This window comes from Alosa sapidissima, chromosome 6 (assembly GCF_018492685.1).
Source record: "Alosa sapidissima isolate fAloSap1 chromosome 6, fAloSap1.pri, whole genome shotgun sequence".
In the NCBI taxonomy this organism is placed as follows: Eukaryota; Metazoa; Chordata; class Actinopteri; order Clupeiformes; family Clupeidae; genus Alosa; species Alosa sapidissima.
Window position 1 is genome coordinate 18,653,739 of NC_055962.1, and position 12,896 is coordinate 18,666,634.

At 40.5% G+C, this 12,896-nt stretch overlaps 1 protein-coding gene across 2 annotated transcripts in view; it reads right to left on the minus strand.

The window, feature by feature from the left end:
- LOC121712342 (fibrillin-1-like) overlaps nucleotides 1–12,896 on the minus strand; it is a 178,556-nt gene that overhangs the window by 25,147 nt on the left and 140,513 nt on the right. For both annotated transcript variants that reach the window (XM_042096540.1, XM_042096538.1), the window contains exons 34-48: nucleotides 12,579–12,728; nucleotides 12,198–12,356; nucleotides 11,773–11,913; nucleotides 11,445–11,585; nucleotides 10,457–10,606; nucleotides 10,076–10,234; nucleotides 9,652–9,792; nucleotides 9,324–9,464; nucleotides 8,336–8,485; nucleotides 7,955–8,113; nucleotides 7,531–7,671; nucleotides 7,203–7,343; nucleotides 6,215–6,364; nucleotides 5,834–5,992; nucleotides 5,410–5,550 (exon numbers count right to left, since the gene is read on the minus strand). In XM_042096540.1, coding sequence (XP_041952474.1) covers nucleotides 5,410–5,550; nucleotides 5,834–5,992; nucleotides 6,215–6,364; nucleotides 7,203–7,343; nucleotides 7,531–7,671; nucleotides 7,955–8,113; nucleotides 8,336–8,485; nucleotides 9,324–9,464; nucleotides 9,652–9,792; nucleotides 10,076–10,234; nucleotides 10,457–10,606; nucleotides 11,445–11,585; nucleotides 11,773–11,913; nucleotides 12,198–12,356; nucleotides 12,579–12,728 — 2,223 coding nt within the window. The remainder of the gene's footprint in view (nucleotides 1–5,409; nucleotides 5,551–5,833; nucleotides 5,993–6,214; nucleotides 6,365–7,202; nucleotides 7,344–7,530; nucleotides 7,672–7,954; nucleotides 8,114–8,335; nucleotides 8,486–9,323; nucleotides 9,465–9,651; nucleotides 9,793–10,075; nucleotides 10,235–10,456; nucleotides 10,607–11,444; nucleotides 11,586–11,772; nucleotides 11,914–12,197; nucleotides 12,357–12,578; nucleotides 12,729–12,896) is intronic.

Consider the following 12,896-nt stretch of genomic DNA (forward strand, 5'->3'; position numbering starts at 1 on the left):
TAATAGCCAGAAATATGCCTGCCCTGCCCTAATAAAGACATATTTGGTTAACAGCGAGTGAATCCCGTTTGCAGCCGTAGAAGAAACGCAGGACAAATTAAACATTCTGGTTTTCTCCGAGTGCAACGATGATAGACAGACATCATTTGGACAAAATATAGAGCATATTAACCTCCGTTGCTCAGCCAAATGCCTTCCTGTTATCACGGAGTTACAGGCGAACTATTTTTGATGGTCACAAGTTTACTTCATTAGCGTTTATTTCTTTGATTATTAAAGAGTGTTTTTCATTTAAAGGCTTGACTTTGTGCTTATTCAGAAGAGCATTTAGTGCTCTCCCCAATCCCAGACGTTCACATTGCATGTTTGTTTGTAATGGATGCAACCGCAAGATACGCTTGTCATAGGCGCCGATACCGTGGGTGCTCCGTCTCTCGGGCACCCACTGAAAACATCGAGCACCCACGTGTGCCAGCTTACAGTCCCGGCTAAATTTACATTCATTTAAAATCAAACATCGCAGTTTATGTTAAATTCAGCATCTCTCATAATGTGATTGGATATGTTGCTGTCAATTCCCTACTTCATATACTAACCACCAATGAGAGCGTCTCTCGTATGAAAATTCCTGACACTTCCCACCTGAAGAATTAATGCAAGGCTTTGTCGGGTCTTCAGCCCCGAATGTTTAAAATGTATATAGCCCTGAATATCATTTTAAAAGTAGTCTGACAAAGCTTATTGTTTTGTGACACAGCTAAACACTCAACAAAAGTAACTCACGCAAATCTAGCCTACAACACGCAGACAGCTTAATGTGCAGGGGAGAGAGCACGCGCGCGCACTGTGCTTTATAATTGTTGCCTTCTGATGGTATCTTGCTAATTCACTGAACTGCATTAGGTGACACAAATGGTATTGCCTTTATCTTATAACTCCTTGTCTGAGCGACTACCAGGCCTATGGTTTTTAAAAGTCAGATGTTCCCTGACAAAGACATTCGAAAATTAAGAATGTTTATTGACTTGAAAAATACACTAATTTTTGCAAACTCCCTTCATTCAACCCTTGAAGACATCACGGTCTGGTGCGCTATGTAGATTGTTTCTCGTACCATTTAATTTCTCAGAATTTAGGTCTACTAGGCCTACAATAACGTCATCACCAAATACATCTTTTATTTTTAGTTGATCAACCACAAAGAGTAGCATAGGCCTACTGTGCACTGACGACTGTAGCAGCCCAAGGTAACCAGTTGTTGTAAATAAGAGGCAACCCCTTGTTTCAGATAGCCTGGACAACATGTTACCTGGGTGTTGCCTACGTTATTAATTAATGGTAGACTACAATAGTTAATTGATTCGCGTAACATATTAGTTGTCTCAAAGAGTAGGGATTTAGGATGGAGAGAGTCACGCGTATGTTGCTTTTGCGGGATCGAATCCAGTTTAATGCTAGTTTTCAAAACATATATTTTTTACATGTCTTTTGTCTGAGTGGCTGTAATGTAGCCGAGCGCTCATGGCGTATGAAAAGCGACTTCAAACCGCCTAAAACAACTTGTTTGTGAATGTCTGACAACTGCTGCAGCGCATGCACGCGCAAGGAAACCAGTAGGTGGAGAAACCAGAAGGCACACAACACCGGAACGATTTTAAGGCTATTTCGCATAGGCTACTCAATGGTGCTATTTCACACGCATTATAGCGACCCCCACTCACCGGGGTTAGGTGGAAGGTGTTAATAGACGATTGGCGTAGCCTACAGAAAAATCAAAATTGCTCAAAAATGACGTTCGAATATCCCCTCTAAAATAAACACATGTATTCGAATATATTGGAATATCTAGGCTATATTATTTGCGCATTATGTCAGTGACGCGCATTATGTCATCTGTTTTTAACTTTTTGTATGGTTATTGCTTGACGGGGGATCCCAAGCAGCTTTCAGCCATAAGACATTTCCTAATTCACCCGACACTGATATTCAAAATGTTGAAACTCTTTCGGCATAGCCTATAAGCAGTTTAATTAAATGTAATGTTAGTTGTAAACAAACAGGCTACTTGGTGAGGCTTGGCCTCACAGATGCGCTCGTGCCTTAAATGGCAATACAAATCCTCACGATATAGGCCTATTAACTGACCGCCCGATTCACGTTGGCTGGGGGGCAGGGGGGCCATCAGACATTTGTTCCCAAGGGTCTATGCATTGTTAATCCGGCCCTGCCCCTAACGAACGCAACTTTCCACCTCTGAGACAGCTGAAAAGCAGTCTAGAGGATTCCTAACTCACTGTAACGTCGGCACACAAGACATTGCGTAGCGTTCTCCCACGCAGGGCATGCTGGGATACGGGGGTGAACATTTGGGGTTTATGTCTGTGTTTCTCCTTAGTTTTGAGTGTAATGTTAGCGTCTTTATTGTAACATGTTTCCCTTTTAGTTCTCCCTTGTGTGTGATCCTTTTTGTGTGGGGGGCTGAGTCCTCCCCTGTATGTGTAGCGTGTGTGTGTACTTGACCTGCCCCGTGTGTATTGTGATCTGGGTCTGAGTCCCTGCTCACGTTCTCAGCTAATAAACCTTTTGATTGGACATCTGTGTGTGTCGCTATCAAATCGTTACATCACTAAGACCTACTTACTGTAGGCTGCGCAAACCACAGGCCTTTTTTTGGGCAAGCCTGCATTCGAGGCAGGCCTTCTGTTGAAGAATTTTATATAGGCCTAAATCCTGCGCTAACAGTAATCCTCCTACCCCCCGCTACCACAGCTGTGGATAGTGTGGCATGCTCACGCTTTATGTCTCCTTGCAAACTAGGCCTATAGCCCAACCATTTACATCTTCAAAAAATAACAACTTGCCAGATATGCCTTCATATCTTTGGGCTTCATTCAGCATTTTGTTCTTCCACTGGAAATGACTCTTCTACATTTGCTGCCTGCTGCATCCTTTCTGTTTGTATTGTTTAGAAAATGTTTGACGTCTTGAGTTAATGCATTAAACATTGTTTGCTGGTAACCAGCCACAAATAGCCTACAGATTCTTGCGTGCGTACATTCTCTATTCTCTCCAAAATTTGCCCGTTCTATTGGCTGGCCAAGTGCGTAATTCTGCGGCATAAAGCAGATGTATTTGTTTATTGTACAGAAAAATAAAAATAACCTGTCAAGCAGTCAATTGACTACATTGCAGTCAATAAGCAGGGCAAATTACGACACCAAAACGTGGGTCATAGTTGTCTAAGCTTCTGCTGTGAGGCCAAACCCATGAACAAAGACGCATTGATATATGCAATAGTTTTTTTTTTGGCGAAACAAGCTCACAGCCGAACGAGTCATAGCACTGAAGGGAGAGGCAACTGGCATGTCATCTCCCCACGGGCCAATGGATGTACAAGTTTTCTCCTGTGCCTACGATATTTAATCCAGTGTTTTGTCAAGTTGCAAAATGCTATTCGTTTTAACGAATTTTTATGATAGTATGAAGTACTTTTTGTATAGGGTACTATCTTAATTGCTTTATACTCAATACTTGGCCAATGGCTATTGCATCTGTCTATTGAAAGTGAGAATGTGGCATGTGATCTACTGTGTAGGCTTCATAAAATAAAATAAACAGATTGCTAATGGCCTACAAGCTGATCTGGGGTGCGTTTCCCGTACAACTACGGAGGTTAGCTTTTTACTAACAGGATGCATCGTTCAACTAACCAACATGTAAGTTATGGCTGTTTCCCAAAACTGTCGTACTTACATAGTACTGTAAGTTTGAACCATGATAGTTTCCAAACTTCAGTAGTCTGGATTTAGGTGGTTAATGATGTTTAGTAGCATGTGAACGGGCACCTGCACATACTTCTGTGGCGCATTGCGTTAAGGCCGGCAGATGACAGCCGCCGTTGCACAGCAGTTACCAGTCCCCTGTCCAAGAGTTCGAATCTGGGTTAAGATTTTGACAACAATATTGACATCGTTGTTTACCTAAGTTTATCTTTTGTGCAGATCATATTAGCAAAATCAGAATCAGCCTTCTTGGCTTGGTTTGCTTAAACTAACAAGGACCCCCCCCCCCTCCATGAAAATCAAAGGCTACATATTCTCAGCTGACTCATCAAAAAGTGCACACCACCTTATTATTATCTGCAGGTGTGTGACTTTTACTTACGTGTACATGGCTGCAAATTGACTTTTAATTTATGTATTTTCTGCCTTGGGCATTTTAAAATATGGATGTATGGTGGTTAGAAGTGTAAATATCAATTAGAAACCTAAATATATTTATAATTATTAATTTGCAAACAAATAACTGGCGTCAGTGACGTCTTTGACATGAAGATCCCTGGAACTATGCTTCTACTAGCATTCTACCACAGGTCAAGAGGTGTAGTTGTAACTACACAACTTTACGATAGTGGTTGCGAACGTTCGTTGCTACTATGGTTTTGGGAAACACTAACGTAGTGTAACGATGCATTGGACTATGTAAGTTCCAAATATGAATGTAATTCTGCGGCATAAAGCAGATGTATTTGTTTATTGTACAGAAAAATAAAAATGACATGTCAAGCAGTCAATTGACTACATTGCAGTCAAGAAGTAGGGCAAATTAATTTACGAAACCAAAACGTGGGTCATAGTTGTCTAAGCCTCTATAGCGTAGCCTGTTAAAAACGTCGCAGAAGCCTACCCAAGGCTACAGATTAATTCTGAACAGTTATTTCTCTACTGGCTCAATTATCACACCACTGTTTTGATTTGCGTAGTTGCGTAAAAGTCCTTTTAGGCAAGTCCCTCCACTCGGCGGCCATATACCAACGTTTTATGGGCACTCATCGGGCACAGTCTTTGGGTCGAACTGCGCGTGCGCAAGGCTTCACGACACCAATCTTGCTCCAGCAGCGAGATCACAACACATGATTGGCACGATGTCTTCACAACACACCATATGATTGGCTCAATGTATTCACATGTCGACGTTTTGCCGAGGAAGGGGTGGGATATGTGTAGACAACGGCCATATTGGCGTGACAAACTAGCCCCATGCATTTCTATGGAGTATTTTTTGAGTGCTGTGTCTCCTCATTAGAAAGTCTCTAACCCAACACTGACAATAATGTAGACAGCAAATTTCGATTTCCATTACCACCGTGTAGTCAAGCCTTAAGCCATGCCCAAGTAGCCTAAATCGAGGTAAATAGAGCTTTTTCAGAAGGGGCGGCAGGCAGAGTGATGTACAGTGGCAGAGCGACGCACAGTGGCTGAAAGTGGTACTAAAGCTTCACGCAGCTTCACGCCTCGTAATGCGCGACTGAAGTGGCCATTTGAAAGCGATGCCCACTGTACACACAGAAACACACACTTGAGGCAAAAAATAAGTTACACAATGAAATCAAAATAAAGAGCTAGATACCTATGCATGGATTGCTGGTGTTAATGGGCAAAGATGTGTTTGTTGGGGTGTATCCTCTCCAGCAAGAACAGTTGTAGCTGCCAATGGTGTTGGCACAGGTGGAGTTCAGACCACATGGATCAAAGTCGCATTCATTTACATCTATCAACAGTGAAAAAAACAAAGACAACAGATTGGGAAACTAATGTAGGAACAAACAAATTACAGATATGTGTGTAGAAAATATATGAAATCTTCTGACCTGGATGCACAGGCTGATTGAAAGGGCCCAAAAACATTTTTGTGGCAAGTGTGGCTGTTTTTTGCCTTGCTCATATCTTTACTGACATACTCAATTTTAAATTGAATTCAATCCTTTGTGGCTTTGCATACTGTACCAAACCTGTGCAACAGCTCAAGTAAATGAAAGGGTATATGAACCGACCTCTCTGGCAGAACGGTCCGTTTGTCGGTAAACCATGAAGACATCCACAGGTGCCTTCGCTGAACTCATCACAGGCTCCATAAGTGATACAGCTGTCATGGGGCCAGGCATACTGCTCCTCACAGACACACCGATATCCACTCGTGTTTGAGTAACACACTGATGGACGATGGACAATAAGGTACTATCATGTTATGGTTGTGGAGACGCACGACTCACTGCAACTTGATTTCATTATTTGTATACAGTAATGAAACTTTCATGAGGCTTTCTGGTGCACATACAACTATGTGAATATAATATGAATAATATGTCAAGTACGTACTTACGTAACGTCATTTGTCAATACAAAATGCATTTTCAATCTGATGTTATTCTCACCTGTTGTGACATTGATGTTAGTGATATCAATTTGTTCAGTTGTTGTGAGTGGGAGAGGAAGGTCAAGTTCAGACAACTCCATCTTTAGTTGGTCAGCATCTACTGTTCTCATCACAAGATCAAGCTCATATGTGTACACTTCTGTAGGTCCTGTAAGGGATAGTAATGCAGAATGCAACAGTGTCTTTCCTTATGCCTTATATGGCAAAACCACATCTAAAGGTATTTCCTTTACCCACCCAACTCTGCCTTGAGCCATATTGCTTAAAGGATTGGTTTGCTGTAAACACAATCTAGGGGTCTATTTATGAATAATAATGAGTTAAACATTTTATTTGGCAGTAAACTTACATTAATCGGAGGAGTTTTGAGCTACAACATTATTTGCATTAGCAACAGGCATAGAGCTACATCAAAATAAATAGCAATTTTCAAACCACTGACCAGGTTCAATATGGTAGCTTCAAATCAGTGGGCACGTTTGACCTCCTGCAGTGTTGCGCAAATACGCAGATCTGGTTGAACGTAACTCATATTTGTATTGTATACATGCATCACGTACAACCATATACAGTATGCGCATCGCTGCAAGAAGCTACCAGAACACTGAGGAAGGTAATTACACTGACTTAATTTACAGCCCATATTGTAACATGTCTGTCCTTCAAAGTTTAAAATACTCCAATCTGTCTGTATAGATCCTTTCCACACTACCACCGAAGTATAAGGCTATTTTTAAAATAGCGATTTATTTTGACGTGGCTCCATGCCCACTACTACAATCTATAACCCATTTCATTGCTCATTTAAACAACACTCTACAGTATCTCCAAACTCCTCAGATCAACGTAATTTGGCCCCCAAATGAAAGTGTGAAGTTGTTGTCATACATCAATAGACCCTAGGTTGTGTTTACCTCAAACTAATTCTTTAAACACCACTAAGAATACAAGTGAAATGAGGACATTATACAGAGTGAGGAACACACCTATGCAGGGGTTGCTGCTGCTAATAGGCAGAGACGAGTTTGTTGGAGCGTATCCTCTCCAGCAAGAGCAGTTGTAGCTGCCAACCGAGTTGGAGCAGGTGGAGTTTAGACCACATGCATCAAAGTCACATTCATTTATATCTATAAAGAAAAAATAACCTCTAATTTATTTGGACAAAAATACTGAATTTATTGAGTAAATAACTCTTTTAAGAGGGACTATGAATATGGGACATGGTAATAGTCCCAGAGAGGCTTTACACACAGAAACACACACTTGAGGCAAAAAATGAGTTACACAATGAAATCAAAATAAAGAGCTAGATACCTATGCATGGATTGCTGGTGTTAATGGGCAAAGATGTGTTTGTTGGGGTGTATCCTCTCCAGCAAGAACAGTTGTAGCTGCCAATGGTGTTGGCACAGGTGGAGTTCAGACCACATGGATCAAAGTCGCATTCATTTACATCTATCAACAGTGAAAAAAACAAGGACAACAGATTGGGAAACTAATGTAGGAACAAACAAGTTATAGATATGTGTGTAGAAAATATATGAAATCTTCTGACCTGGATGCACAGGCTGATTGAAAGGGCCCAAAAACATTTTTGTGGCAAGTGTGGCTGTTTTTTGCCTTGCTCATATCTTTACTGACATACTCAATTTTAAATTGAATTCAATCCTTTGTGGCTTTGCATACTGTACCAAACCTGTGCAACAGCTCAAGTAAATGAAAGGGTATATGAACCGACCTCTCTGGCAGAACGGTCCGTTTGTCGGTAAACCATGAAGACATCCACAGGTGCCTTCGCTGAACTCATCACAGGCTCCATAAGTGATACAGCTGTCATGGGGCCAGGCATACTGCTCCTCACAGACACACCGATATCCACTCGTGTTTGAGTAACACACTGATGGACGATGGACAATAAGGTACTATCATGTTATGGTTGTGGAGACGCACGACTCACTGCAACTTGATTTCATTATTTGTATACAGTAATGAAACTTTCATGAGGCTTTCTGGTGCACATACAACTATGTGAATATAATATGAATAATATGTCAAGTACGTACTTACGTAACGTCATTTGTCAATACAAAATGCATTTTCAATCTGATGTTATTCTCACCTGTTGTGACATTGATGTTAGTGATATCAATTTGTTCAGTTGTTGTGAGTGGGAGAGGAAGGTCAAGTTCAGACAACTCCATCTTTAGTTGGTCAGCATCTACTGTTCTCATCACAAGATCAAGCTCATATGTGTACACTTCTGTAGGTCCTGTAAGGGATAGTAATGCAGAATGCAACAGTGTCTTTCCTTATGCCTTATATGGCAAAACCACATCTAAAGGTATTTCCTTTACCCACCCAACTCTGCCTTGAGCCATATTGCTTAAAGGATTGGTTTGCTGTAAACACAATCTAGGGGTCTATTTATGAATAATAATGAGTTAAACATTTTATTTGGCAGTAAACTTACATTAATCGGAGGAGTTTTGAGCTACAACATTATTTGCATTAGCAACAGGCATAGAGCTACATCAAAATAAATAGCAATTTTCAAACCACTGACCAGGTTCAATATGGTAGCTTCAAATCAGTGGGCACGTTTGACCTCCTGCAGTGTTGCGCAAATACGCAGATCTGGTTGAACGTAACTCATATTTGTATTGTATACATGCATCACGTTCAACCATATACAGTATGCGCATCGCTGCAAGAAGCTACCAGAACACTGAGGAAGGTAATTACACTGACTTAATTTACAGCCCATATTGTAACATGTCTGTCCTTCAAAGTTTAAAATACTCCAATCTGTCTGTATAGATCCTTTCCACACTACCACCGAAGTATAAGGCTATTTTTAAAATAGCGATTTATTTTGACGTGGCTCCATGCCCACTACTACAATCTATAACCCATTTCATTGCTCATGTAAACAACGCTCTACAGTATCTCCAAACTCCTCAGATCAACGTAATTTGGCCCCCAAATGAAAGTGTGAAGTTGTTGTCATACATCAATAGACCCTAGGTTGTGTTTACCTCAAACTAATTCTTTAAACACCACTAAGAATACAAGTGAAATGAGGACATTATACAGAGTGAGGAACACACCTATGCAGGGGTTGCTGCTGCTAATAGGTAGAGACGAGTTTGTTGGAGCGTATCCTCTCCAGCAAGAGCAGTTGTAGCTGCCAACCGAGTTGGAGCAGGTGGAGTTTAGACCACATGCATCAAAGTCACATTCATTTATATCTATAAAGAAAAAATAACCTCTAATTTATTTGGACAAAAATACTGAATTTATTGAGTAAATAACTGTTTTAAGAGGGACTATGAATATGGGACATGGTAATAGTCCCAGAGAGGCTTTACACACAGAAACACACACTTGAGGCAAAAAATTAGTTACACAATGAAATCAAAATAAAGAGCTATATACCTATGCATGGATTGCTGGTGTTAATGGGCAAAGATGTGTTTGTTGGGGTGTATCCTCTCCAGCAAGAACAGTTGTAGCTGCCAATGGTGTTGGCACAGGTGGAGTTCAGACCACATGGATCAAAGTCGCATTCATTTACATCTATCAACAGTGAAAAAAACAAGGACAACAGATTGGGAAACTAATGTAGGAACAAACAAGTTATAGATATGTGTGTAGAAAATATATGAAATCTTCTGACCTGGATGCACAGGCTGATTGAAAGGGCCCAAAAACATTTTTGTGGCAAGTGTGGCTGTTTTTTGCCTTGCTCATATCTTTACTGACATACTCAATTTTAAATTGAATTCAATCCTTTGTGGCTTTGCATACTGTACCAAACCTGTGCAACAGCTCAAGTAAATGAAAGGGTATATGAACCGACCTCTCTGGCAGAACGGTCCGTTTGTCGGTAAACCATGAAGACATCCACAGGTGCCTTCGCTGAACTCATCACAGGCTCCATAAGTGATACAGCTGTCATGGGGCCAGGCATACTGCTCCTCACAGACACACCGATATCCACTCGTGTTTGAGTAACACACTGATGGACGATGGACAATAAGGTACTATCATGTTATGGTTGTGGAGACGCACGACTCACTGCAACTTGATTTCATTATTTGTATACAGTAATGAAACTTTCATGAGGCTTTCTGGTGCACATACAACTATGTGAATATAATATGAATAATATGTCAAGTACGTACTTACGTAACGTCATTTGTCAATACAAAATGCATTTTCAATCTGATGTTATTCTCACCTGTTGTGACATTGATGTTAGTGATATCAATTTGTTCAGTTGTTGTGAGTGGGAGAGGAAGGTCAAGTTCAGACAACTCCATCTTTAGTTGGTCAGCATCTACTGTTCTCATCACAAGATCAAGCTCATATGTGTACACTTCTGTAGGTCCTGTAAGGGATAGTAATGCAGAATGCAACAGTGTCTTTCCTTATGCCTTATATGGCAAAACCACATCTAAAGGTATTTCCTTTACCCACCCAACTCTGCCTTGAGCCATATTGCTTAAAGGATTGGTTTGCTGTAAACACAATCTAGGGGTCTATTTATGAATAATAATGAGTTAAACATTTTATTTGGCAGTAAACTTACATTAATCGGAGGAGTTTTGAGCTACAACATTATTTGCATTAGCAACAGGCATAGAGCTACATCAAAATAAATAGCAATTTTCAAACCACTGACCAGGTTCAATATGGTAGCTTCAAATCAGTGGGCACGTTTGACCTCCTGCAGTGTTGCGCAAATACGCAGATCTGGTTGAACGTAACTCATATTTGTATTGTATACATGCATCACGTTCAACCATATACAGTATGCGCATCGCTGCAAGAAGCTACCAGAACACTGAGGAAGGTAATTACACTGACTTAATTTACAGCCCATATTGTAACATGTCTGTCCTTCAAAGTTTAAAATACTCCAATCTGTCTGTATAGATCCTTTCCACACTACCACCGAAGTATAAGGCTATTTTTAAAATAGCGATTTATTTTGACGTGGCTCCATGCCCACTACTACAATCTATAACCCATTTCATTGCTCATGTAAACAACGCTCTACAGTATCTCCAAACTCCTCAGATCAACGTAATTTGGCCCCCAAATGAAAGTGTGAAGTTGTTGTCATACATCAATAGACCCTAGGTTGTGTTTACCTCAAACTAATTCTTTAAACACCACTAAGAATACAAGTGAAATGAGGACATTATACAGAGTGAGGAACACACCTATGCAGGGGTTGCTGCTGCTAATAGGTAGAGACGAGTTTGTTGGAGCGTATCCTCTCCAGCAAGAGCAGTTGTAGCTGCCAACCGAGTTGGAGCAGGTGGAGTTTAGACCACATGCATCAAAGTCACATTCATTTATATCTATAAAGAAAAAATAACCTCTAATTTATTTGGACAAAAATACTGAATTTATTGAGTAAATAACTGTTTTAAGAGGGACTATGAATATGGGACATGGTAATAGTCCCAGAGAGGCTTTACACACAGAAACACACACTTGAGGCAAAAAATTAGTTACACAATGAAATCAAAATAAAGAGCTATATACCTATGCATGGATTGCTGGTGTTAATGGGCAAAGATGTGTTTGTTGGGGTGTATCCTCTCCAGCAAGAACAGTTGTAGCTGCCAATGGTGTTGGCACAGGTGGAGTTCAGACCACATGGATCAAAGTCGCATTCATTTACATCTATCAACAGTGAAAAAAACAAGGACAACAGATTGGGAAACTAATGTAGGAACAAACAAGTTATAGATATGTGTGTAGAAAATATATGAAATCTTCTGACCTGGATGCACAGGCTGATTGAAAGGGCCCAAAAACATTTTTGTGGCAAGTGTGGCTGTTTTTTTGCCTTGCTCATATCTTTACTGACATACTCAATTTTAAATTGAATTCAATCCTTTGTGGCTTTGCATACTGTACCAAACCTGTGCAACAGCTCAAGTAAATGAAAGGGTATATGAACCGACCTCTCTGGCAGAACGGTCCGTTTGTCGGTAAACCATGAAGACATCCACAGGTGCCTTCGCTGAACTCATCACAGGCTCCATAAGTGATACAGCTGTCATGGGGCCAGGCATACTGCTCCTCACAGACACACCGATATCCACTCGTGTTTGAGTAACACACTGATGGACGATGGACAATAAGGTACTATCATGTTATGGTTGTGGAGACGCACGACTCACTGCAACTTGATTTCATTATTTGTATACAGTAATGAAACTTTCATGAGGCTTTCTGGTGCACATACAACTATGTGAATATAATATGAATAATATGTCAAGTACGTACTTACGTAACGTCATTTGTCAATACAAAATGCATTTTCAATCTGATGATATTCTCACCTGTTGTGACATTGATGTTAGTGATATCAATTTGTTCAGTTGTTGTGAGTGGGAGAGGAAGGTCAAGTTCAGACAACTCCATCTTTAGTTGGTCAGCATCTACTGTTCTCATCACAAGATCAAGCTCATATGTGTACACTTCTGTAGGTCCTGTAAGGGATAGTAATGCAGAATGCAACAGTGTCTTTCCTTATGCCTTATATGGCAAAACCACATCTAAAGGTATTTCCTTTACCCACCCAACTCTGCCTTGAGCCATATTGCTTAAAGGATTGGTTTGCTGTAAACACAATCTAGGGGTCTATTTATGAATAATAA